At 42.4% G+C, this 27,527-nt stretch overlaps 2 protein-coding genes across 9 annotated transcripts in view; both read right to left on the bottom strand.

Moving 5' to 3' along the window:
• Positions 1–5,214, bottom strand: part of CARNMT1 (carnosine N-methyltransferase 1) — a 43,270-nt gene extending 38,056 nt beyond the window's left edge. The window contains exon 1 of one of the 2 annotated variants that reach the window (XM_027041025.2): positions 4,744–5,214. In XM_027041025.2, coding sequence (XP_026896826.1) covers positions 4,744–4,979 — 236 coding nt within the window. In that variant the 5' untranslated portion in view covers positions 4,980–5,214. The remainder of the gene's footprint in view (positions 1–4,743) is intronic. The other variant, XM_027041026.1, reaches the window with a different exon arrangement.
• Positions 5,215–5,946: 732 nt separating this feature from the next.
• Positions 5,947–27,527, bottom strand: part of NMRK1 (nicotinamide riboside kinase 1) — a 48,910-nt gene continuing 27,329 nt past the window's right edge. Inside the window, exons 10-13 of one of the 7 annotated variants that reach the window (XR_003414538.2) lie at positions 23,003–23,280; positions 20,046–20,247; positions 10,512–10,699; positions 5,947–9,391 (exon numbers count right to left, since the gene is read on the bottom strand). The gene's annotated coding sequence lies outside the window, so the exon portion shown is untranslated. The other 6 variants (XR_003414539.2, XR_008291253.1, XR_008291254.1 and 3 more) reach the window with 6 other exon arrangements.

Raw genomic sequence — 27,527 nt, 5'->3', positions numbered from 1 at the left:
CAGTCAAATGGTGAAAACAGTCTTACAGTACTTTATTTCTAGTATTCTTGGCCACTGGATGCCGCTCAACGTTCCTCTCAGCACACCTCAAAATTCAACACAGACACACTGAACGTAGCACATGATCATCCCCCCCAAAAACCTGGCACTTCTTCCCATATGGCTGATGAATGGCACACCATACATCCACTCAGGTCAGAAACAAATGAGTCATCCTAAAATGCCTCTTCTCACAGATCCCACACTCACAAGCCCCAGATCCTTTTGATTCTACTTCATAAACTGTCTGCAAATCACTACCTCTCCCAGGCCCTCATTAGGTCTCCCAAAGATTCCTAAGAGGCCTGCTCCCTGGGAATGCTGTACCCGGCCTAAGTCTACCACTCCCTATGAATTCTAAAATACAGTCTTGTCCCCACTGAATCTCCAGATTTCAGCATATGCAAAGAGCAATGAATACACATTCAGTTATGTTCCCTAAGTGCCATTTTTGATGTTCGATGAAGACTACTTAATTTCCACGTTTGCAGGGTAGTTGAGGTAAGTTATAGATTGGTCAGAAGAGCCCACACGTATTTGCTGTCAATTACTGATACAGAAGTGATGTTAACAACACAGAACAGGATGAGAGGCTGCATATCTTTTAACCCTTGATTACTCTATGGTGTGCCAAACTATCCATAACATACACCCACAGTGTCTCTCTTGAAATAAGGGAGGTCTTAGAAGTTGAGAAGAGAGTCTACTCCTTACTACATTATTTTAAATTTTTTTAAGATTTTTGAGAGACAGAGAGAGAGAGAGAGAGCGCATGAGTGGGGGAGAAGCAGAGAGAGGGAGACACAGAATCTGAAGCAGGCTCCAGCTCCGAGCTGTCAACACAGAGCCCAATGCAAGGGCTCGAACTCACAAACCGAGAGATCATGACCTGAGCTGAAGTCAGACACCCAACTGACTGGGCCACCCAGGTGCCCCCTTACTATATTATTTTAAATGGGGCTAGCTTCACTGTTCTAAAGATGCTGACCCTACCAATGTACTTTAAGAAAGGGGTGGGCAAACTATGGCCCCCTGGTTACTAGGCCCATTTTACAAGGAGTTTTACTGGAACATAGCCATGCCCAATTGTTCACATACTGCCGACAGCTGTTTCCACACAGGGCAGAGTTAAATAGCTGTAAGAGACTACCTAGGCTTTCAACCTTAAAAACATTCATTGCCTGGCCCTTTAAACAAAGTTTCCCAAACGGCTTTTAAGGAATTTTTTATAACCTTCAGGCTCTCCTTGGTTCTGAACTCAGTGGCAAGAGGCCATATCCTCTGGTGGCTAAGGGGAGAAAGGAGAGTGAGCAGCCATATTTCCTGGGATAGCTCTGGGATATTATTTCCTTCAGCTCTCTCCGGAAGGCTGGTCTCGGCAGTGACCCCAACTCTGATTTAGTCTCCTTTCATCAGCGTGGGTCTGATACTCCTGGGTCTGAGCCAAGGGCCAAGGTCATAGACCCATTCTTCTGCACCTGTTGAATTACTCTAGAATTCCAAACGAGAAAGCATTATCTTTTCAGAAGGAAAGTCTGTCTCAATCCATTTTAAATATTTATTAAAAACTCACAGTTAGGGGCGTCTGGGTGGCTCAGTCGGTTAAGTGTCCGATTTCGGCTCAGGTCATGATCTTGTGGTTCACGGGTTCGAGCCCCACATCAGGCTCTGTGAGGACAGCTCAGAGCCTGGAGCCTGCTTCGGATTCTGTGTCTCCCTCTCTCTGCCCCTTCCCCAGCTCACCTCTGTCTCTGTCTCTCTCTCAAAAATAAATAAACATTAAAAAAAAAAAAAAACCTCACAGTTAAAACTGTCTTACTAAGTATCACTGCTTACTAATGCAGGGTAAAATCTTAGTGAACAATTCTGGATTTCAGGCCAGACTCTACCACAACTTGGTTGTGTAAGCCTGGGCAAGCTATTTGCCTCTTTATATGGCTATTCCTTCACCTGTACAAAAGCACTTTACCTCTCCATGTTTTGAATCTCACCTAATTGCTATTTCTAAAAGCAGGATGTTTCTGACGAGACCTTTGATTTTTTTAACTGTAGTATCTTCTCCATGACCAAGTATCTTCATTCATTTTAGGACTGACAAATTTTTTTGTTGTTGTTGTTATTTGCTACAATACTCGAATCGTTTTTGCCTTAATCAAAATATATCATCTATGCATAATCTGTAGGAAACACAAAGTTGGAAGCCATTGGAAAAACATTAATCAAGACAATTCTTGCCTTGTGATTTTTAATCTAAGTCCCCTATATAATAACTAAAAGACATTTAGCAATAAAAGTAAACTCCACAATTTAGAAGTACTCGCTAAAGCTTTAGAACAGGATCGTCCATCAGAACGTACTGCAGTGATGGAAAGGTTTACATCTGCACTGTCCAATATGGCAGCCACCAGCCACATTTGAAAAGCACTTGAAATGTGGCTAGTGAGGCTGAGAAAATGAATTTTACATTTTATTAAGTTTTAATTAATTTAAGCTTAAATTTAGCGAGATGTGATTAGTGACTACGGTACCACAGTGCAGGTCTAGAAGATCATAAAATGTTGGACTGTAACAACTCAGAGTATTTTCTGCTACAAAATGCTTTCCATACCCCCTAGTCCTTCAAGTGATGTTTTAAAACACATTTTTTAAATACTATTTTCAGTCTATTTCAATGTTTCATCAAGAGAGTACATGCCAGGAGCACCTGAGTGGCTCAGTTAAGCCTCCTGATTTCAGCTGAGATCATCATCTTACTCTTCATGAGATAGAGCCCTGCATTGGGCTCTGCACTGATAGGAGCCTGCTTGGGACTCTCTCTTTCTCTCTCTCTCAAATAAACAAACACTTAAAAAAAAAAAAAGAGTACACATAAATAAAAAGGATTGTTTTTAAAAAGTGAAAGTGTCCTCAATCCCACATTAAACAGAGGGATGAGTATAGGAAACTATCACAACCACCAGAACATTCACACAAGCACTCTTCTCTATATTGCCACACTCGAGCCCTCCTGCCAGATCAAAGGTCTCTGTGCTCTCACAAAAAGGCCCATTTGATACCTAATCATAAGTATCAATTTTATATATGAATCTGCACAAACACACATTTTAACTAATTGGGTCTACTGTGATTCACTGTATTTCCAGAAAATATTCCAATATTCTTTCTAGAATTTTCATAGTAAAATGTACCAGACTTCTCTGCACCTACCTCTCCTAGCTATCTAAATCTAAGGTCAGTTGTTTCCCCTCCCTGTGGTGATTCTTGAAGGCACAATACTTGCATCAAATTCAATTCTGTGGTTTTCTGCCTTCCTCCCTGTGTTGATACTAAGTAAAATACCCATATGAGTTACTTCCCTTTTGGGCTCCATAAGTAATGCAGTCCACAGTTCCTGTGCTTGGGTTTAATCAGTAAATTATTTCACCAAGATCTTTGCATTTCAAAATGTCATGTTACAAATGTAGTCAGATTCTAAATAACTTTAAGTTTTTATTAAGCAAGTTTCCCAATTCAAAAAAGTAACAAACTACCGACCCGTCACAAATTCAGACTACTTGGGAATGACAAACGCATTTCTTTGCTACTACTTGTCTTATTTGTTAAAAATAGAGCTTCAACAACATATGCCAAGCTCTGGTGACACAAAAATAAATAAGGATCAGTCCCTGCCCTTGAAGAGGTCACAGTCAAGCAATTAAAAAAAAAAAAAAAACAAGTCTGCATAAAGCACAGCAGGAGCCCATCTAAGGGAACAAGTTTTACTTGTGCAGGTCATGTCCATGTATCTCATTCCAACTGCAGGCTCAGAACACAGCCGTCGGTGGCCTCATCTCTTAACACGAATGAAAGTGCTATATTTACCTAAAAATCTAAGTCCCTTTCAGATCTCGGAATTAGAATTTTGCGACTAAGCTATTTTAACATCTATCTAAAAAAAAAAAGTGGAAGTTAGGGAGTTTAAAAGTCCTACCACCGTGCCCAGCCCACAGTGAGAATTCGATACATATTTGCCGAAGAAAAGATCATAAAAGCGGTTCTTTGCTGTGCCTTCTCTCATTTCCCTCTTTAATACTTAAATTGTAGAGCATCCGGACCACCTCCGACCTTAATTTCACCCACCAGTTAAAGACATTGAGCGCCATCATTCACCACTAATGTGCCTGTACATTCAAAGCGCCAAGGGGGTTGGGGTGGAAATCTTACGCAGCTCTCACAAGAACTGGCCAACAGTTTGGGAAAATTCGTCCTACGGCATCCCACGTGTAGGTGAACTTGGGTTCTCCGTGTGTTCAGTTTGGAGGACATCGACAACACATACAGATCATGCCCAGCACTGGACGATTTTACCACCATCATCTTCTATCTGCAATTGTTAACAGCACTTTTCCGGTCACCCCCACCGGCCTCAAAGCCAAACCTTTAACGAGGGATGAAAGGCAAGAGAGCTAATCTGATCCTGAGGTTGGAAGACACGAGGCTGAGCAGCAGACGGCGCGGCAGACACGCGGCTGTGCAGGGCCGGGAAGGGCTAACGTGGTACGAGGTGACTCAGGGGCCCGGAGGTCAGATCTGGCGGCCCGGTCCGGGTGCCCCGGAGGCGTGGCGGCCGAGGGCGAGCGCGGCGGGCGCCCCCGTTCCGGCGGGTCCGCCGCAACCAGCGGGCACCTCGATGGGCTGCGCCGGGGTCCGCCACGGGCTTCTTACCCGTAGTAGCGGAAGGCATTAATGATCTTCCAGAAGTGCTCGCGCTCGAGCCGCTCCTCCTCCTCCTCGGTGCTGCGCGCGGCCGCCGCCGCCGCCGAAACCGCCGCGGCTGAGGCCAAACGCCCGGCGGAGAACTGCACTTCCACCTCCTCGCTCCCGGCGCGGCCGCCGCCGCCTCCCCCGCAGCCCTCGGGCAGCTGAGAAGCGGGCGGCGGAGGGCGCCGCCGTCGCTGCATCGCCGCCGCGGCCCTAGGCCTGGCTCGCTTGCGTCTCGCCGCGACTGAGAGCGTGGTGGCGGCTGCTCGGCCTTCCTCTAGACGGCGCCCGCCGCGGACATGCCCCCAGCTCGCGGTGCGCTCCGCCCCCGCCGCCCTCAGGCCTCCATCCGCGCCGGGCTCCGCCAGGTCTTCAGGAGCGCCCGGCACGAGCGCGCATGCGCATGCGAGGGTACGACGGAGGGCCGCGGCCGCCTGCGCTCATTTGCTGCCGGGCCTCGGCGACCGCGCGCTGCCGTAAGGACGGCGCGCCCGATGGGCGGGGCGAAGGGTCAGGTGGGAGGAGCGAAGGAGGGGGAATCCCTGGTGGGGTGGGGCTGGCACCTGCGAGACACGGCGTGGGTTGGGTTTAAGAGCCTGCGAGTGCTGGATTTGGGGACAGGCAGTTGAACTAAGTCTACAGGAAGGGAAAACAGAAAAACTGGTCAGCTTTGATGACTTCATTAGGAATTTTTATTTAAGAAAATCTAGAGGGAAGGTCTTGCGTCCACCCTAATTTAAATCTTAATTTATTTTCTAAATACATTTCCATTTGTAATTACGGGGGGGAGCGGGGAGAGACACACCATCATCTTTTCAGTGTTGAGGAGTTTGCGAAAATCCTAATCCCGCCTTGACTGGTGGTGGTAGCCGATGAAGAACATGTTGGACCCAAGCTCAGTCCAGTACCCGCGCTCTGGAAGACCCCCAAAGTGCCCATGAGCCATAATGCCTCAGCGCTGGTGCCAGTAGCCTCCAACAGTGGTCCTTAACAATGCCAGCCTTAACTTCTTTCTCTTCTTCCTCTCTATACATTTTTTGCCTCATTACTTCTGAGCTCATAGTTAAAACAGGTGCCCCCCCACATTCACACTTAATACTATTCTTAGAAAATAACTTATTTTATTCAATTTTATCTGTCACTCAGCATGTCAGTCTTACAAAAAAGTGCTTTTTTCAGAAGAGTTAAATATGCCCAGAGACCACAAATTCAGTAAAAACATATAATGATATTGAAAAGGAAGTGGCTTCATATTTTCAGAATTTAATAATTTAAAAGCAATGCTTTAAAAAGTCCTGTGGTTAGTCTATATTAATGTTACATTTTTATACAAGATTTTTATAAAAGGTTAAAGTATTTGTTGAATAGTAATGCAGTAATATATGCTCCAAAATTCAAAAGGAAAATACAAAGAGTTACAAATATGAAGCTTCTTTACCTTTCTAGCCACTCTTATCCCCTACCCAGACACAATATATCAATTTCTTGCCCATTCTTCCACTTCTATCCAGTGCATATTGTTCTTAGAAACTGGTATTTGGAAGTTATATATATATTCTCATATTATTAACTGTTAACCAATACTGTTTTCATATATCATTGCACATACAAATATCCAAATTACCTATGTAATAATTTTGATGCACTGATATAGGTCTCAATGACCTAATTGATATCGGCCAGAATGCTATGGATAATGATAATCAGCAACATACTTTTCATCATCCTGGGAAGGATAATAAACATTTTCAAATTAATCTATGTAGAGGTTTGCTTGGTTCTGTCTCATTATTCGGTGAGAATCTTAGGGTCTATGTCATTAAGGCACTCCACCTTAATCTCACTTGTGATTTCACAGATAAGGAAACTCGATATTAAATAATCCATGGGGCACAGTACCTTACTGGCACTACACCCACCCACCCACCCAACTCTTGCGCCTGCATTTTATCAGTATTTGGTTATGACCCTGACTGTACTTTTAGAATATTATGTAACATTTAACATTTTTCAACTTTTTTTTCACATCACCTCATTTGTTCACGACTCTGTGAAGGAGGTGTTATTATTGTCTTCCTTCAACAAAAGAAGAAAGACTCAGAGAATTTAATTGTCTTGCCAAGGAGTACATAAATAGCAGAACTGACATTCATCTATTCATTCAGTCTTCTCAACAAATGTGTTGATTGCCTCCTATGTTTCCTGCACTGAGCTAAAGGCAGCTAGAAGCTGGGCTTTTTAGTCTCACTTTGCCGGTTGGTAACTGTGACTGTTTGAAAAGTTACTTGAGACCTTGATTACATTATTTCTAAAATAAGCATAGTACCCTTCTTACAGGGTCGTCTGAGGAATAAATGAGATAAAGAATGAGAAATGCCTGGTATTTCTGCTCTGTAAATGTTAATTTCCTCTCTTCCTTTCAGATGTATCTAGGATTCATTTTTGGCCTTGTTTCAAAGCACTTTTAGGACTTCCTTGACCTAACTTCTTTACAACGAGTACCTCCTATAGAAATCTTCGTAAACCATGGGGCCATTTGGGCAGAAATATTTTCATCAGATCATTCTTTCTTCAGTTATTCTGAAGAACTATTAGTTAAGCAGTTAAAGCTCACACACTCATATGTTCATACATTGCTAATGGGAATGGAAAATAGAAAAGCCACTGTTGGAAAGAGTATAGCACTTTCTTACAAAACTGAACCTGTGCATACTATACTATCCAGTCATTGCACTCTTGGACATTCATCCCAGAGAAATGAAAAAATGTGTTCACACAAAAACCTAATGTACACGAAAGCTCATGGTAGAAGCCAAAATTTAGTAACAACCCAAATGAGTGTTAGTAGATGAATGGTTAAACAAAGTGGAGCACATCCATACCATGAGATCCTTACTCAGCAATGAGAAAAGGAATCATCTAGTTATACACTTGGTAACTCAGATGAGGGGTGCCTGGCTGGCTCAGTCAGTGGAGCATGCAACTCTTGATCTTGGGGTTGTGAGTTCGAGCCCCACAATGGATGCAGAGATTATTTTAAAAACAAATGACTTAAAAATATAACTTAGGTGAATCTCAAAAGAATTATGGTGAGTGGGAAGAAAATCACAAAGGGTTACACATACTGTATGATTCCATTTATATATTTTGTCTTGAAATGACAAAACTATAGAGCTAGAAAACAGATTTGTGGCTGCCAGAGGTCAGAGGAGGTAGGAGTAAAAGGGGTGTCTGTTGTGATAAAAGGGAGTACAAAAGAATCTTGTGATAGAACTGTTCTGTATCTTGACTGTGGTAGAGGTCACAAAAATCTATGCTTTGGTAAAATTGCATAGAAATTAATATATATGCCATATATACATAAATGGATATGTACCAAACTGGTGAAATTGAATAAGGTCAATTGGTTGTATCAATGTCAACTTCCAGACTGTGATATTGTGCTATGGTTATGCAAGATAATGCCATTGGGTCGAGGGTATACGAAATCTTTCCGAATTATTTCTTGCAACTGCATACGAATCTACAATAATCTCAAAACAAAAGGTCTTCAGAATCACACATAAACCTGTGACTTCTACTTAATTCTAGATACATTTTTACATATAAGCCCAGAAGAAGCTTCTAAGTAAATTAAATAAGTTTCTCATTTTAAAAACTTGAATTATGGAAATTTTCAAAGTAAAATAAAAGTAGAGGCAATAACATAAGCAATCTACTATATTATTACAATCCTTCACCCAATGTCACCAATTCTCAAAAGTTTGTAACCTTGTTTTACCTAACTTCCTCTTGCTGTTTTACAAGGGTGTTCCCAGACATTATATTGTTTTTCCCCCATGCAAACTTCAGTGTGCATGTCTGAGAGGAACTTTGAAAAGATAACCATCATGTCATTATTGTGTCTATCGACAAAAATTAATAACCAATCTTATTAACTTCTAATACCCAGTTCTTATTCAAATTTCCCTAATCGCCTCAAAGATGTCTTTTTGTAGTTAGTTGTTACAACTCAGAACATCATGACTCTTGTATCTCTTCTATTCCTCAAGACCCTGCTTCTTTCCCTCTTCCTTTCTTGTTATCATGGCATTTTTTTGCTCTGTTTTGTTCTGTTTTTGTTTTTGTTTTTGTTTTTTTAGAAAGCTGGATCGTTGGACCTGCAGAATATCCCATATTCTGGATTTAGTCTGATTGTTTTCTCGTGGCATCATTTCTTGCTTCTTTTACTCAATACTATGTTTCAAAGTTTTATCCACGTTGTGTGTAGAGCTATAGTTTGTTCGTTTTCACACCATAAGGTATTCCTTGGGTGAACACAGCACAATTGATTTTTTATTAGAAGACATCTTACTTTTTTTCACGTACACCCCAGCTCCTTTATCCATTTTTTTCTTCAGAACACTTAGCACTACCTGACATTGCAGTCCTGTAATGGTTAATTTTATGTGTCAACTTGACTGAGTTGAGAGATGCCCAGATAGCTGTTAAAACACGATTTCTGGGTGTGGCTGTCAGCGTGTCTCCAAAAAGAGATTACCATATGAGTCAGTAGACTGAGAAAAGAGCATTCTCATCAGTGCAGGTGGGCACTATCCAATCCTCTGGGGGCCTGAGTAGAACAAAAAAAGCAGAGGAAGGGTGAATTTGCTTGGGCTGAAACAATCAGCTTCCTCTGCTCTTGGACAGCAGAGCTTTGGGTTCTCAAGCTTTCAGATTCAGACCTGGACTTACACCTTCAACCCCCTATTCTCAGGCCTCAGACTCAAGTTGCCTATTTTCAATTTTCTTCTCAATAGTGACATAAGGGGCTTTCCTTCATCACTAAGATTCAGTTGGAAACCACTCAACCCAAGTCAGATTTCTCAGCTGCAGACAACAGAATCCATTCTAGCTACTTTAAGCAGAAAATAATTTATTGAAATGCTGGCACACAAAATTTTTAGGAAGCCCTGGGAATTGAGCTTGATCTGCTACACGGAAATAATGTGGCTCAATGCCTGTTTTTCCAAAGGAATTGGACACCAATTCCACCCCTGCCCACCATTCATCACTTATAATGTTAAGGACCAGATAATAAAACCTGGGCTATAACTACCCTGAAAACACCAAATGCTTCTGCCATGAGATCACGGTTTCCCACATGTGGCCATCATTTTATCACGCTCGCTTCTGCCTTCCAAGTGAGAACCTTAGTTACAAAGAAGTGTGAGGAATGTGTGTTTTCGCTTTCTAACCTCTAAAGTAGAGGAAGGCATTCGGGAAAGTGGAAGGAGGGGATATTCAGAGAGCTAAGCTATGTCACTGCCAGGATGACTATTTGTGTGTCACTAATGAGCACCATAGTCAACACTGGTCGACTGGGTCCAGGTGACAAGGAACAGAGCAGTACAGAGCAACAACACCGGATCTGGCTTAGGAGGTCTAGGCTAGGATGTTGACATTGATACAAGTAGGCATATGACCTTAGGGAAGTCAACTAATCTCCCTGGACTATGTTCTCATCTATAAAGTGAAACCGCTAGACAACTGTTCTTAAAAGATCTTTGTAGCTCTAACATTCTATGATTCAAAAATCATTTTAGAGGCAAAATCCTTCGATTTCAAGCAGTCTTTTTAAAAAAAAAATGCTGTTGGTCAGTGAGTTTTATATCTGCAGTTTTCTATGTTTAGTTTCTTGTTTTTTAGTTTTTTTCCCCTGCTCTCAGTTTGCCTATTATTTTTTTAAATACCTTGGTATCCAGGGATGCCCGGGTGGCTCAGTCGATTTAGTGTCCAACGCTTGATTTTGGCTCAGGTCATGATGTTGAGGTTTGTGAGATCGAGCCTTGCTTTAGCTTCCAGGCTGACAGCAAGGAGTCTGCTTAGGATTCTCTCTCTCCCCCTCTTTCTCTGCCTCTCCTCCGCCTGCTCTCTCTCTCTCTCTCTCTGAAAAATACATAAATAAACTCTATAAATACATACATACATACACGCATATGTATGTACCTTGGTATCCAGGATGAGATTCCTGCATACCATTTCCAAAGCTGATCTCTCACTCAGGTATAGACTGGATAAACATGATGAATTGAAAGAAGGAAACTCCACGTTTTATTGTCTGAACAAGAAGTCCAAACCTGTTTTCTTGCTTTGGGTAGAATGGTTAACAAAAGCATCCCTTAGTTTTCTTAGTGTGCCGACGAAGATACTCCCTCATTATTCTCAAGTTGGTTTCATAATGATTAAATGTTAGAAATCTGTGGGCCTGTTCATCTACAGATTATACTTATACAATGAGAAGACATCTCATTGGAAGTTCACATTTACATATTATGTTGATTTGCCTTCTAATTGGCTGCTTTACCCACTTTGAAGTAAAACTTCTTTGAGGGTGGGAGGCATATTCGTTTTGTTCGTGCCCATATCCCCAACATCCAGCCCTGTGTCTCGCACGTACAGATTTTCTAAAACCATTTTGTGAAATAAATAAGTGAATCCATAAGTGCCAGGCACTGTACAAAACACTGTAGATATATAATTGCATATAATTTAATACAATAGTATTGTCATCCTTTTTTTTTTTTTAACAGACAAGAACACTAAGAAGACTTTCAGTGACCCTGTCAAAGTAATACAGCTATTAAATGGGAAAGCCCTGAAGGGGAAGCAAGTCTACAAAACCCAGAAAAAAACTATTAACCACTGAATCTACTGCCTATTGAAGTTGGTCTTGTTTACCCTTAAATAAGATTCATGAAGTCCTTTTACTTTGGGAAACCTTATTAACTTGCAAATAATTGTTATTCACAGAGACTTAACATTCCAGGTGGACAAGAAGGGCTAGAGATTTTGCTAACCAAAACTGAGAGAATAGATTGCCCAAATAATAGGTCTGCAGAGACAAACTACTTCTTAGGCTTTATGTGAAATATCTTGATTTTCTGTCAACACAGACCCCAGCTGCTATTGACCTAAGGATCTCACGGAAAAGGGAAAAGGCCACTTGGGACTTCCTTGGCTCACTAACAGAGTTCCTATATGATCATCATCATCATTCTAGGATTTATGATTTTATTCTTGGAATTCCTCTACTAATTCTGCTCTTTATGAGTCTAGTGTTTGTCTTAGAACTAGCTTGTTTTGCCTTTGTATTCTTTGTTGGCAGTAGCTGGATCTAGATGAAGGAGACCATCATTTGGTCTTAAAATAACAAGCACGCTCTCCCCTATAAAAATAGAGATATGATTCCTAGAAATGGTTTCCGTGTACTTTTGTGACTCTTTATATTCTTTTTTCTTTTAATTTTTTTTAATGTTTATTTATTTTTGAGAGACAGAGCATAAGTGGGGCAGGGGCAGAGAGACAGGGAGACACAGAGTCCGAAGCAGGCTCCAGGCTCTGAGCTGTCAGCACAGAACCCGATGCGGGGCTCAAACTCACGAACGGTGAGATCATGACCCGAGCCGAAGTCGGCCGCTTAACCGATGGAGCCACCCAGGTGCCCCAATTCTTTACAGTCTTAATCACAGTGGGAGCCAATAGCCACTTGCAATCTTTGTATGCACATTGTTTTAATGTTCTCAATAGTTATTCTCCAATTTGGGATGAAAACTCTATTACTATTACTAATTTTTTGAAATAAAAAGTGAAATAAAATGGATTTTTGTGTAAATTATAAATGGAAGTTGGTTTACAAAATATATCATAGATTATCTACTGCTAGGAATCACTGTTTCTTTACAGGAACACTAAAACAGTCCTTACAAAGTTACCTTCACATCCTATAAGTTCTAAATCTTTTTTTGTTGTTGTCATTGTTGAACATTTCAGATTAAAGAGATACTTTGAACTGACATTATTCCAAGCCTTCCCATTCTGAAATCCAGGGCAAGTTACCCTATACGCATACTTTTCCATGATTAGGGTACCAGGCAAGCAAATGTACCCCCGCAAAAAAAAATTGGAAGGAATTATATAACTATTACCTCTTAAAAGAAAAAAAAAAGCATCCTAGGGGGCAAAAAGCATCTAAGCAGTAATCATAGGGAAAAAATCAGAATTTGTTTGGGCTTCCTTACTTTACAGATTCCTTTTTTGCTGTTGGTTGACATCACCCACAGTGACGAGGATAGGCATACCACCAGATTTTCAGGGCAAAAGGTCTATATGGTCATCTGAAAGCATTGAAAGAACCATGGATTTGTGCTTTGTCTGGGGATCTCACACAGGGAAAAAAGACACTTTCTGCAGAGCTCGTCCATCTTCCACCATTTGTCCTTTAACTTAAAGAAGACATAATATTGGCTATTCTATTTGAATGATCAGAATCACCATTACACCCCGCCATGACTCCTGGCTTTCCCTTTAAAAGTCCTATCAGGGCATCTGGGTGGCTCAGTCAGTTGAGTGACCAACTTCAGCTCACGTCATGATCTCCAGTTTGTGAATTCGAGCCCTGCGTCGGGCTCTGTGCTGACAGCTCAGAGCCTGGAGCCTGCATAGGATTCTGTGTCTTCCTCTCTCTCTGTCCCTCCCCCATTCGCACTCTGTCTCTCTCTCTCTCTGTCTCTCAAAAATAAACATTAGAAAAAGTCTCTCAAAAATAAAAGTTAAACATTAAAAAAAAAAAAAAAGTCCTATCAGTTTTTGAGAGATCTCCGCATTGTCGAACCTTAAATGAGCTGTATCCGTGGTCTCATCAACATCTCCTGGGCATTTCTAAGAGATGCAGTATCTCACCTACTGAACCTGAATCTGAATCTGCATTTAAAGGAGGTCCCCAGGTGATTCATAGGCACATTAAAATTTGAAAAGCACTACTTTAGAAGCAACACAGAACACACATCCATGAATCCTTTCACTGATTGAAAGCTCATATGTATCATTCTGAGAGCCTGTCAAAAAGAACAGAACGGCCAACTGACACAAGCTTCAGTAATAAGGACATTTACTATCTTAAGCAACATGAAGCCCCAAGGTAGGCATCTTCAGGTTGAGTCATCCATATCACCCACCCAGGCCCCCCCAGCCTTCGGCTCTGCTATTTTCAGTGTGTGAGTGTAGTCCCTCAAAATCGCAGATGGTTGCTACAGTCCAAGCATCACATCCAGATCCAACAAATCTAGCAAAGAAGAAAGTCCACTTCCTCCCATATGTGTTCCTTTTATTCAGTAGGTACACCTTTCCCGGAAGCCTCTCAGCCAACTTCCCCTTTCTGCAACACGGGGCCCACATCTAAGATAATGGAAGGCAGAGTATATATGACTACCTTGACAGTCTCAGATTCATTAATATCCTCCTCATAATCCTGAAACACATACCTGATCCAAAAACCAGGCCTCTTATCTCTTGTCAAGAAGAAAAATGAAGAAGGGTGGGGTAGATATGAGATGGGAGGGTGAGCTTGCAGGGACGGTAACTGATAATAACTTTACCTTCATGTGTAAACAGAAAAAAAGAATAAAGTAGGGATGACAGAAATCCTCTTTAAGAAATGAATCCCCTCTGATTTAATATCTACCCAGGCTGTAAGCATAACTATGTGCATCTAATTAATGTTTGGCTTCAGTTTACTTTATTGCACTCTATGCTCCATGCCAAATGAAGCCCTGATAAGTGTTTTACTGGCTAATAAACAGGCTTACATAAAAATTATTTGGGGCAGAGCTTGGCCTAGGTAAAAGATCTAATTTCAGACTTCTGTGTATCAGATACAGGAGAGATTTCATACGATTGCTTTTCAAGAAATAATTTTCTTTTTTGGAAGCAAATGGATAATGTTCCTCTTCTGATTCAAATCCCTTACCGGTGTTTTGCTGCTCTTCGATAAAGTCTAAGTTACACAGCATAACATTTCACCCTTCCCAGTGGGCAGTAGGCCACCTTTCCTGTCATGTCCCAGCTGGGACCTCCCATCCCTCACCTTATCACTCCCAAAAGGCACTCCTGGTTTTACAACTTCAGAGTTCTCCTTCCTCTGTGTCTGTGTTTCTCACACTGCTTTGTAAGTAGTTGCTAAAAAATATTTGGTTCCCCAGCAGGTTGTGAGCTCATTTAAGGCCCAGAGTGTTCCTGTTCGTAGCACCGTGTAGGTAATCCATAAGCACTCCATGAGCAGATATAGAGCAAAGGTTGGCAAACTTCTACAGAGAACCAGATAGTAAATATTTTTTACTTTGCAGGCCATGGGGTCTATCACAACTACTCAGCTCTGCTGTTATATCATGCACACAACCACACAGTACCTAAAGGGATGGGTGTTGCTGTGTTCTAATAAAACTTTATTAAAAGAAAAAAACAGGTGACTAGCTGGATTTAGCAAGTGGAACATAATTTGCTGACCCTGTTATAGATGAATAAATGTTAATAAACATTTGTGTTGCCATATTGACTTTTTCCTTTTTTTCCACACCATTTGAAGGCCCTTGGTGGCCTCAAACATTATCTCTCTGTCCTTCTTTAGTGCTGTATCTACTAGATGACAGTTTCCAAGCGTCTGGACCTGTTGGCCCTTTCCCTGGTCCCATTATAAAGAGCAGAAATAGGTGACACAGAATACAACCAAGAGCCGTAAGTAGGATATTTCTCAGACACCAGGCATCTGAGAGGTGACCCTACATTTTATAGATTTAGCCACCCAGGAACCCCTGGGGTGGGAGGTGGGCGGGATTGAATCAACCTTTTAGTATCAGTTAGCTGAAATTCTGGATTTAAAGTGTAAAACGTGAGGGTGCCTGGGTGGCTCAGTCAGTTAAGCAGCTGACTCTTGGTTTTGGCTCAGGTCATGATCTCACAGTTCATGAGTTTGAGCCCTGTGTGAGGCTCTGCACTGGCAGTGCGGAGACTGCTTGGGATTCTTTTTCTCCCTTTCTCTGCCCCTCCCCCACTCGTGCAGTCTCTGTGTCTCTCAAAATAAATAAATAAAATTTAAAATAAAATGTAAAACATGAAGCTGGAATCGCGACAAGTGCCAGAATTTCACTATCTTCCTAAAATCTCTAGGAAAATCGGGTTTTTGGTGGGAGGTAATGTTTCTTACCCACTCTTGATGTTTCTTTCCACGAAAAGGGAATTTACTCAAGCAATACCATCTTGACATTCTCTACTCCACTCACTCCGCCTGGGGGGAGGTGAGATGTCTTATCTGATTGATACATTTGGGAAGAATATACTGGGCATGCTTGACTCATCTCTTGACCTTATTTCTTTTCCCCCCTTGTTGGAAGTAAATGTGCTTGCGGTGAGCACAATTTCTTGTCTGTTGCTCATACTAAAAAGTCCTTCCCAGCTGGGAAACTTGTCCTGGTCCAATGCTGCCTATGACAACATGAGTACGTCTAATTCCAGATGGAGTTAGAAGACCTCACATTCAGACACATTCTCAAATGTAGGCTTCCTCGGTAACAGAGGGGATATTTTGTCCACCATCTGCTTCTCCTTTGTCTTATTGTTCAGTTTGTTCTGAACCCAGGTGGGAAAGAGGACAGCATGTTAACTGTATGTTCTTATTGTCGCTATTTGTGATACTCTGCCACCAGAGCCTCACTGACTGGGGATAGACTGCCCTCCCCGCACCCCCCCGACCCAGACTAGCTAATTCCTTAGATAGCAAATAACTCCCCAGAACCTTTCCTATGTAAACTGACCAATCCAGAACCTACGTCCCCCCCCAACCACGTCCTTTACCAAACTCTCACACACTACGCCAATATTCCCCTGTTCTAATCAATCCAGGCTCAGGAACCAGACAATTTGGGACAGCCCCTACACCCTAGAGCCTCCTGAAATTATTCAAACTGGCCCATCCTAAACCTGCTCACTCTGCCTTGCCTGGCCTTTCCTGTGGAAACCATAATAAAGACTTTCCCCTTGTTCCTTCTATCTGCGGAACAGCCCTGTGCTTCCCCACGTGGTCCTGCGGGCTGTGGTGTGCCCTCTCCTCTTGCGGACTGTGAGTAAAGAACTATCTTTTCAATGGCAGTCATCTCCTGATTTATTGGCTTCACCATACCTGAATAAAAATAACACCTACATTGGGGCACCTGGGTGGCTCAGTTGGTTAAGCATCCGACTTCAGCTCAGGTCATGATCTCATAGCTCATGGGTTCAAGCCCTGTGTCGGCTCTGTGCTGACAGCTCAGAACCTAGAGCCTGCTTCAGATTCTGTGTCTCCCTCTCTCTCTGCCCCTCCCCCCCCCATACTCTGCCTTTCTCTCTCTCTCAAAAGTAAATAAAACATTAAAAAAATTTTTTTAAATAAATTCTACATTCTAAACAGATAGTTGTCATTGGGCCCCTCCAAAGGCCTGAACTGAACAGATAGCCTCAGAAGGTGACGCGAAGTGTGACTTTATACCACTGTCACTGATCTCATTTCCCCTTCTTTCCTCCCATACTTGTTTTTAATCAGGAAGGTGGGAACAGAATTATCCAACAGAGCAGGGCTCTGATTAGCAACAATTTGCCCACTTTTTCATTTACTCTTGAGATTCTGACCATTGATTGACTTCTTAAAGAAAAGTAACCTAACCAAGACTTTATGAGTCAATCTGCATCTTACATGTGAAAAACTCTTAAGTGTCGTGGACACAAGAGGAATGTAATTAATGGTCCAAGCTTTCAAGAAGCGTATGGTACAGCAGGGAAGCAACACCAGCAAATATTGAACAATTGAGGTGATCTAGTGTTAACGCAGTACAGATGAAGTAAGGTGTAATGGGAATTAAGGAAAGGGAAGAATAGTTCAAAAGTAGTATGAGAGCTACATCTCGAAGGATAAATTTAACTTGAAGAGGTAAAGAGGATGGACTATTCTTTGCAAACTAATTCAAGAAGGTTTAAGCCAAAGGGAAAAAAGGGTTTATTATTTCTTATAACTGAAAAGATCAGGCATAGGTAGATCTAGAAGCTCAAATTATATCCTCAGGAATCTATCATTTGTTGTTTCTTGGCTTTGCCAAGCACTACTCCTTTTTAAAGTTTCCGACAAAAGATACGGGCAGGGGTCTCAATGGACAGCTTGGGTCATCTGTTCTATACTGAATCAACTGCTATGACCAAGGGATTGCAGTTTTCTGATCAGTCGGTGTCACATGTCCACCCCAGAGCTGGTTGTGGAGTCAGCTACATCCAAAGCTATGGACTTGATGGGTTTGATGGTTCCTAAAGGAAATTCTGGTGATGTTCCCAAAAAGGAAGATCACTTCTGGATGGGAATGTATAAAAATCGTTGGTGTGGCAGGGGAATAACAGCATGAGCAAGGTGGAGAGGAAGACAAAGACCAGTCTTACTATAATAACCCATATAAAGAAACAGAGGGAAATAAATTTCAATAATTCAGGTGGTATAAAATTATTAGAAACTTTCAAAGTCCGACAGAGGAGTTTGGATGAGTCACTTAGCAATGGAGATTCATTTTAGGTTCTGAAGCAATAGAGTGATGTGATGAAAGGAGTATTATAGAAGGATTAATCAATCTGGCAAGAGCCAGGGGATAAAATGCTGTCAAGAAGACCAGATGAGATTGTTCGAATAATCCTGAAATGATGTGATAAAGAGTTATGCTAGATGGTGGTCATAGTGAAGGAAAGAGATGCAGGTAAATCCAGATCATAATTTCAAAGGAAAAAAAGGTGGGGCTGAACATAGGGGATGAATAAAGAGAAGAGTCAAAAGGGAGGACAATGTTTGTAGCTAGTGTTATAAAAACATCACTAATAGAAATTTATAAGGAGAGTGGATTTCTCCTTCTCCCAGTGTCCCTGCCACACAAGCCTGCTCTCATATCCTGCTCTCATATCTATCAGCAGGCTAGATAAAAACTGCTAGAGATTCTAAGTTCTGGAAGATCATGGTGCCCCACCTCCACCGTCATATGCAATTCCACATAAAAACAACAAATGATAAAATAAGCACAAGTTCAGGGGTGCCTGGGTGGCTCAGTCAGTTGAGCGTCCAACTTTGGCTCAGGTCATGATCACAGGGTTTGTGAGTTCAAGCCTCCCATATGGGTCTCTGCTGTCAGTGCAGGGTCCACTTCGGATCCTCTGTCCCCCTCTCTTTCTGCCCCTGTCCTGCTCGCCCTCTCTCTCTCTCAAAAATGAATATCAAAATAATAATAATAATAATAATAATAATAATAATAATAATAATAAAAGCACAGGAAATCCAACAGCATGATTTGTCACAGGATGCTGCTGTGATGTTTGTTTACAATCACAAATATCATTTTACGATTTTTCCTCATTAGAACTTGACTTGCTGAGGCCCCAATTCATGTTTAGTTTATATAAGCCAGCACTGTTTCTTAGTGTCCTTACTCTTCACCTCAGGTTGAAAACACACATTCTTAGGGGCACCTGGCTGGCTCAGTCGGTTAAGCGTCCGACTCCCGATTTTGGCTCAGGTTGTGATCTCATGGTTGTGGGATCGAGCCCCACATCAGGCTCTGGGCTGAGTGTGGAGCCTGCTTGGGATTCTCTCTCTCCCGCTCACTCTCTGCTCCTCCCCCTCTTGCGTGCGTGCACACGCTCTGTCTCTCTCTGAAGAGATAAATGAAAATAAACATTAAAAAAAAAAAGAAAACGCATATTCTTAGACTACATGTTCTTTGGATTCTTTTTCAAAGGCAACTTTTATAGTGGTACTCTAATACAGTTGAAATTCTTCTTTTTCCCCAAAGGAAATGAAAACAGGATATTGAAAATATCTACACTCTTATGTTCATTGCAGCAAGAAACATAAGAAAACAACCTAAATGTGCTTCAATGGATGAATGGATAAAATTTTATATATATATATATATATATATATATATATATACACACACACACACATATATATATGTAAAATAATATATATAATTGTATTTATATATAAAATAATATATATATAAAGTCCTGTAAATACACATGAATATATATGTGAATTCTGAAATTCTTATTTATAATTTCTGACCATGTTATTTTATTTTATCTTACTTATTTTGACAGAGTGAGTGAGTGTGAGTGAGGGATGGGCAGAGAGACAGGGAGACAGAGAATCCCAAGCAGGCTCCGCGCTGTCAGTGCAGAACCTGTCGTGGGGCTCGATCTCAGGAACCACGAGATCATGACCTGAGCTGAAACCAAGACTCCCACACTCAACCGACTGAGCCACCCAGGTGCCCCAATAATTTCCAACTGTTCAAAAATAAAAGCATATCTATCTCATCTTAGGCTATTTGATAGAGGCAGCAATTATACATAGACACGAGGAAAAGAAGAGGGAGGTGGAAAGATGAAACGTGCCTCAGGTAGAGTCCTCTCACGGACGGGGAGCCGACTGACAGCAGCACTCAGGCGATGGGAGCCATCTTTCCTCTCCAGGTTCCTTTTCCTGCTCACTAGATCAGAGGCTGGATTCTCCTTCATGAAGGGAAACTGGAGAGATTCAGTGATTCGGTTAACAGAATACAGAGAATGTGAGAATTCCCACAGGAGCGAAGTCTAGAATGGAAAAAGAAAGCCGAGTACAAGTTCACAACTTCAAAACAGTATACTGAGTACGGGATTAAACGGGGCCCTACAATCGGAGTTATACTTGAATGCCTCATCACTGACCTTCTGCTACTGCAAATTTTAGATTTTTTTTCCTTATGCCTTTAAATAACAGCTAATATTTAATGAGCACATATCCTGTGCCAGAATACTGCGCTAAATATAAAGCGCTTGCATGGGTTAAAAATTTAATATTCTCAGCAATGTTATAAAGTAAGTTTAACATTATCTCTCTGTTCCACAGACAAGGAGATCAAGCCTCAATATGGACAATAATAATTTGCTGGAGGTCACACAGCTAGATGTGATTCTGCTCTATATCATGGACACCAAAGCTCTGGTTTTCATTACATTATGCTCTTTTCCAAATAAACAGAGAAACTCTTCAATTCCTTTCAGCCAGGTGACAATGTTCCAACCGGAAGACCAGGAATTTTATTGAAGAAGAAGGAGCAGATGGAAACTGGGAGGCATTCTCTGCCACATTCAGTAAAACAGCACAGCCAGTCTTTCCTAGTACTGGAGCAAACCACTGTTTCTTCAGCTGAGCACCAGATGAAGTAACTGGCTTGCATTTAGGGACTGCATATTCTTTTTTTCTTTAAAAAAATTTTTTTTTAAGTTCATTTATTTTGAGAGAGAGAGAGTAGACCATGCAAGCAGAGAAGAGGTAGAGAGAGGGAGAGAGAAAATCCCAAGCAGGCTCTGCACCCACAGCACAGAGCCGAACGCCAGGCTCCAACTCATGAACTGTGAGATCATGACTTGAACCGAAATCAAGAGTCAGATGCTTAACTAACTGAGCCACCCAGACACCCCTAGGGATTGCATTTTCTAAAGAGTCAAATGACATTTAGCCCTGTGGGATGCTCCAACTATAGGTGTCTTTGGAGGGCTCGCGAGAGATCTTGTAAATTCACATCTCATCCCATGGTACCAGCCTGATGTGCATTGATATCACCTCCATCCCAGTCTCTCCTTCATTAAGCCTATATAGTTGATTGGAATTTGATGCAATGGCACTTCCCCCCCCCCAACCCCCCATCCTTTTAGTCTATCTTTTGAAATAATTTTAGACTCCAGAAAGGTTTCAGGAGTAGTAGAGACATTTCAAATACTTTTCACTCAGCTTTCTCTAATTTCTACATCTTGCAAAATGGTCAAAACTAAGAAGCTGACATGACCGCATTAACGACAAAATTTATTTGCTCTTCACCAGTTTTTCTACTAATGTCTTTTTATCGTTCCAGAAACCAATCCAGGATCTGGCATTGCATTTAGTCATGGGGTCTCCTTTGTCTTCACCAGTGTGTGACAGCTCCTTAGTCTTTTTCTGTCATAACCTTGACGCTGTGGAAGAATACTAACCATTTGTTTCATAGAATGTCCCTGAGCCGCGTTTATCTAGTGTTTTCTCACAATTAGAGTGGGGCTCTGTATCTCTGGCAAGAATACCACAGAAGTGATGTGCGCTTCCCCGTGTATCATATTAGGGATTACGTGAGATCACGGAGTGTTTTTAATCAAAAGGGTGCCATGATACAATTTACAATTTGGAATGATAACTCTGGCAGATGGGTGCAGAATGCGTTGGAGTGGAGGAAGCTTGTGCTCAAGGCCCTGGTTAAGAGACTGGGGATGAAGGTAATCTGAGCAAAGGCTGTGGCTCTTAGGGGTGGGGATCAAAGTCTGAATATGGGATTCCTGAAGAGAAGCTAACAGGATGTGGGGGCTATTTCCATTCGTGAAGTGAGGAGAGGAACCGAGGATAATTACTAGGATATTAGGATAACAGGTAGATGGTTGACTCTGTGATCAGTTGGTGGCCAAGGTCATTGCAATTCAGATTTCTGAAGATAAAAAAAAAAAAGTAATACTTTGCCAGTCTGTGGCTGCTCTAAGAGGATGTTTGAGTGTCTGTGAAAAAAGACACAGAAATAAGAAGGAGATGCTCAGCCATGCATTTACTCTTGTTTTCAACTTTCAGGTTTGGAAATTCAGCATCTTGGGTGAGTATGTTTGAGTGAGACAGAGTGTCAGCCTCTCATCATGACCCTCATTTTCTCTGGGTCAAACAGAATTTTCATATGTACTTGACAAATATTTGTGGAATGAAGGAGTCAGTGCTTTTGAGTCAGGGGCAAAGGAGGATTTGCAAGAGAGTGTGATGGGAGCCACTGCAAATTGTCCCATGGCCAAGGAGTGTTTCATATGAACCGGTTTTGGTCTTCAGTCAGAGCAATGAAGCCAAGAGGAAAACTGAAGAGGAAAGCAGTGAAGATGAATCTTTCTTGCTCATTTCTATGTTAGAGATAGGAGAAGAAAACCAGATTTTCCTAATGGTGGGGATGCCCATCCGAACTTCCAATGGCCTAAAAGCGAGGGCTCTTACAGTGCATCACGGAGGGAAGAATGCAGTTTAGCTGACGCAAAGCCAGTGGGTTATAATTACACGTTAAATATTTATATTTCCCAATAAAACAGAGGTTTTTAACTGCACATCAAATTCATCTACCAGAGCTTTAAAACCTACAGACGCCCGGGACTCATCCCAAGTGATTCGGATGTATTATTCAAAATGTCTTCGGTGGAAAGTGGCAGAAATGCATCGCAAATCGGCCTCAGCCAACAATTTGGAGTAGGTCGTGGGCTGCCTAACGAATTGCCCAGTTACCCAAAATGCAGCAGCTGAAATCGCAGTTACCTTGCTCGGTTACCGTGGATCTGGATTTTAGGAGTGGCTTCGCTGGTGGTTCTGCCTCAGAATCTCTGATGAAGTTGAAATCAAGCTGTCGGTTGGGCTTCAGTCACCTAAAGGCTTGACCGGTGTTGGAAGACCCATTTCCGAGGTGGCTCAGCTACGTGGCAGGCAAGCTGGTGTGGCACTTGGCAGGTGGCCCTATTTTGCCACCTGGGCTTTTGCACAGGGCCGCTCGAATGTTCTCAGAACACGTTGGGTGGTTTTCCCCCAGATCAAGAAATCTGAGAGAGCAAGGCAGAAACAACAGCTGGATGCAATTTTATGGCTGGGATCAGGGTTCGTTTGAGCAGGAGGAGGAGGATGGTATTTATCTACTGTTGCAAAAGCTGAAGACCCTTGTATAGAGCTGTGGGGCCTAGAGCAAACATACCATATGTTCCATTCGTTCTTTATAGGGCACAATGATTAAAATTAGAATCAGATGAAGGCTTGAAGAGGAAAGAATAATAATTTTTAAAAACCCAAGGGTTATGTGTGACTTGCCTCTAGCCTTGGTTTTCATCTGCCATAATAATCTTTAACACGTTAACATTTGCAGAGCCCTTTAGATTCCATCAGATGGTTTTCTAACATTTTATTTATCTCAAGAACGATCTTGTAGGATGGAGTCAAGAGGGCCGGGACTAATAGAGACGGAAGAAGACGGAGAAGGCGTCTTCTCAAGAAGACGGAGCTAATAACAGTGAACACCCACCAGCTGCCAGGCATTTGACTGGATGCTTCATATTCATTAACCCATTTAGCCAGATACCACGAGGTGGGGCTGAACAACTTCAATGGTGAGGAGGCTCGCCTCCTTGGGTTCAGAGAAGTTAAAGGGCACGGCCAGGCTCGAGCATCAGAGCTGGAAGGAGAACCTGGGTATTACTACCCATCGTCCCACGTGCTTTCCGGGCTTTTCGGGCTTCTTCACTCTTCAGCATGACTGACCACCGCTGCCACTTTCTCCATGTGCCACATCCTTGAATTAATCTTCATTGTTGGCCACATGGGACTCCCCCAAAAGACAGCCCCGTAACTGCGGGCCCACACTCACTGTACCCTGAGAATGACAACAGCTTTTTGTTTTGTTTTGCTTTGGTGAGCACTTCATTATAGGCCTACTGGAAAGAAAAAAAAAAAAAGGACAGAAGAAAATATGTTGGGTTGGAAAAGAAATCAAGTTCACAATTTATACTGGAATAAATCCAATTCTCTGTGAATATCTCCCTTTGTTTGATTTTTATTAAAAACCTGGCCCCAGTGCAGACTACGTCAGTGGCCTCAAGTAACAACTCGGCATCTCCTTTTCCTTTGTTGTCAAGTGGGGTAATACTTCTTAAGGTTGGTCTAAGTTTCACGAATGTGTAAGGATAGTTGGCATGAAAGGTGGGAAGCATTTTGTGTTCCTACATGTGTTTGGGAGATATAAATGATTTTCATTTTCAGGCTGTAAACATCATCTCTATTGCTAGTGACCTCAAACTTTCTAAATGCTCTTACAGTTTACAAATATGCCCCAATGCGAACTGAGTCAAGGTTTCCAACTGCAGGTACATATTACTTCTCCGTGTTGTTTGCGGTTTACTAGAAGCAATAATAATAATAATACCTGTGATTTTCCAATATAGATGTCAACTCTTCCATCAAATAACTTTGCTATTTCTGGAGATTAGCTAGGCAAATATGTCCTCAATCCAGTATTGTCAGGGTGACCCCAGGAAAGAGCTCCTTTTCTGAACCCTGTAACACCTCTGCTTCCTTAAGAATCACATCAAAAGAGAGGACTGGAGAGCCTCCTATTTTACATGCCCCACACATCCTGGCATCCAGAACACTCAGCCAGTCATATCTTCAGTGAAGTCTTACCCCTTCACCCCCTCATTCCACCCTATCAATCAGAAAGTCAGTCATTCCTGATGTGGTAGAGTGTAGCGGTTAAGAGCATGAACTTGGAAATCAAATCTGAATCTGGCTCTGGCACACTACCTGTGTGGCAATGCGCAGTTACTCAATCTCTTTGTGCCTCAATTTCTTCACATGAAAAATACCATCTTCTAATAGGGGTCTAATGGGTATTAAATGAGAAAAATAGGTAGGGCACTTAGAATAATGCCTGGTTAAATGGCCAGCACCCCACAGGTGATAGCTATGTTTATTATTTCATGTATTTTTCCTAAAGCTGGGTTACCTCCTAAGAACTTTAAGAGGCAAATACCTGCTTAATCAGGGAGCCCAATAAATATCTACAATACTGCCTACTGTGATTACTATTATTGGGCCAGACAGAGAAGTCATGAATCAGCACAGACCTAAACTAAATAGCTTCAAGTGCTGTTGTCATCAATACCTGAGGCCCTTGTGCCTTCTTCTACCACATCCTGCATTTGTAGAACAGGAAGAGGGACAAAAAGTGAACACTAGGATGAGCAGGTCCCACCAGGGTGCCTTCTGGATGTGTCTTTTTCCCAGAGAGAGAGATAGCAGCAGCCCACTTATGGAGAGAGTTCAAGGAGTGTGTTGAACATGGTGTTTTGCACTGGGTAGTGTAAAAGGAGAAGATCCCAGGCATTCTCCTGCCAGCCGACTATTGTGTTGACTTCTGGGATATAATAAGCATAAAATGTTTCAGTTAGAAGGGTACTCTGATTGGCTCTTGGATTTTAAACTATGAAGCCCTTTCATAGTGGGTAGCCAAGAGCAGTGGCAGTGTGATTGCAAACTAAGTGTAATGACAATAGTAAGCCAGGTCACAAAGTTCCGGGACTAGCCTTACAGTACAGTATAGTATGGTGGTTAAGAGCTCAACACTTGGGTTCCGAACTTGGTTCCAACAAGTGTTAGCTGTGTAATTTTGGTAGTTATTTTACCTCTCAAAACTTCATATTTATGTGGCCACTAATGAGAGCCAAACCTTGTTGGAGAAGGCACTGCCATGGCTCATGAAAGGCAGGAAGGCAGCTATGGTGCCACACTGGCAAAACTTGTTAGAAATCCATCCTCTGGGTTTGGGGACCAGCAATCTGTGTTCTCACAAGCCCTCCAAGTGATTCTGGTACGTGCTAAGGCTGGAAAACCACTGCTGCCACAGTAAGTTGTGGGAGCTTGTTGTGCAGGCTTGGAAAGAAGAGTCAATAGGGATTTCTTTATCTGAGTTTTAGTTTCAGTTAAAAAAGAATGTTTATTTATTTTGAGAGAGAGCGAGAACAAGCATGGGGGAGGGGCAGAGAGAGAGAGGGAGAGAGACAATCCCAAGCTAGCCCCATGCTATCAGCACAGAGCCCAACTCGGGGCTTGAACTCACAAGCTGTGTGATCATGACCTGAGCTGAAGTCGGACGCTCAACCGACTGAGCCACCCAGGCGCCCCAACCCTAGTCTCAATTTTTAATTTTGAAGATGATGCATCTTTCTGGGGATCTGGGAGCCAGCAGGGGGCATGTTATTGTGTCTCCACGTCTGCACTGACGGCACGAAGATGACACTGATGGACGCGAACATATCAGATACTCTCACTTTGGTGAGAAAGTCTGTCTTTGATGTTCTCTTATCTGCAGGCCATGCTCCCTTGATTAGGGCCCTGAACCTGCTTTTGCGATTTCCATCTATTTCTGTATCTGCAAACAAGGGGTGTGATGCCTGTTCTGCTTCTTCCACAGCCTTGCTTTTCCCTCACTCTCCACCTTGGATGGAGTGTCGGAAGAACAGCTAGAGCCACAGCCTAAGGTCAGCACAGCCGGACGGCGGCATGGAGCACGCGCTGGCTGCCCCCCGCTCGTGAGCTGGCTTGCCTCCTTGCCTGGCCTCCACCAACCCAGAACAGAAAGCTTCATGTTTCCCTGACTCGGCCCTCGTCTTCCCGGCCTCCTCGTCTTGCTCTCTTCAAAGCAGAGAGGGCAGATGATGTAGTCGGGCGGATGATTTTTCTGTCCTTCTTTGTGTTAACATTAAAAATGTGTGTGTGCGTGCATATTTGAGCGGCATGCAGATTGTGGCCTGGCCCCGGTCCTGCCGCCAGCTAGCTGCATGGGGTTGGGCAGGTCACCAGCTCTGGTTTTAATTTCCATACCGAAATACGGAATGTTGGGCCAGCTGCTGCTGCTCCAGCATTTTAGGATTCGATGTACTACCACAAGCATATCCTTAAAAGGTAACTTGGGTTTGAATCTCGCCCTCTACTGTGACTGTCTGCATATGAGGTCCCTTTTTAATTTCCTCCTGAGATCAAGAACGATGAAACCTTCCTCTAAGTTCACCTAAAGGACTGAGGTTACTCATGCACAGAAGAGTGAAGACTTCAGCAGGTTCGCTCCTTTCAGTATAGAAGAGCGAGTGCCTTCTGCAATAGATACAAAGTCCCATTCACTGCACGGGTAAGAGGAGCCGTAGCCAGAAAGGAGGCACTCGTAGCCAGAAAGGAGGCACTCGTAGCCTTCATTTCCAATTCCTGATTTATTCCTCACTGAGAGTAGTAAGCAAAAAGACATTTA

This window comes from Acinonyx jubatus, chromosome D4, assembly GCF_027475565.1.
Source record: "Acinonyx jubatus isolate Ajub_Pintada_27869175 chromosome D4, VMU_Ajub_asm_v1.0, whole genome shotgun sequence".
Lineage (NCBI taxonomy): Eukaryota > Metazoa > Chordata > Mammalia > Carnivora > Felidae > Acinonyx > Acinonyx jubatus.
This window is presented reverse-complemented; position numbering and strand designations above follow the sequence as displayed.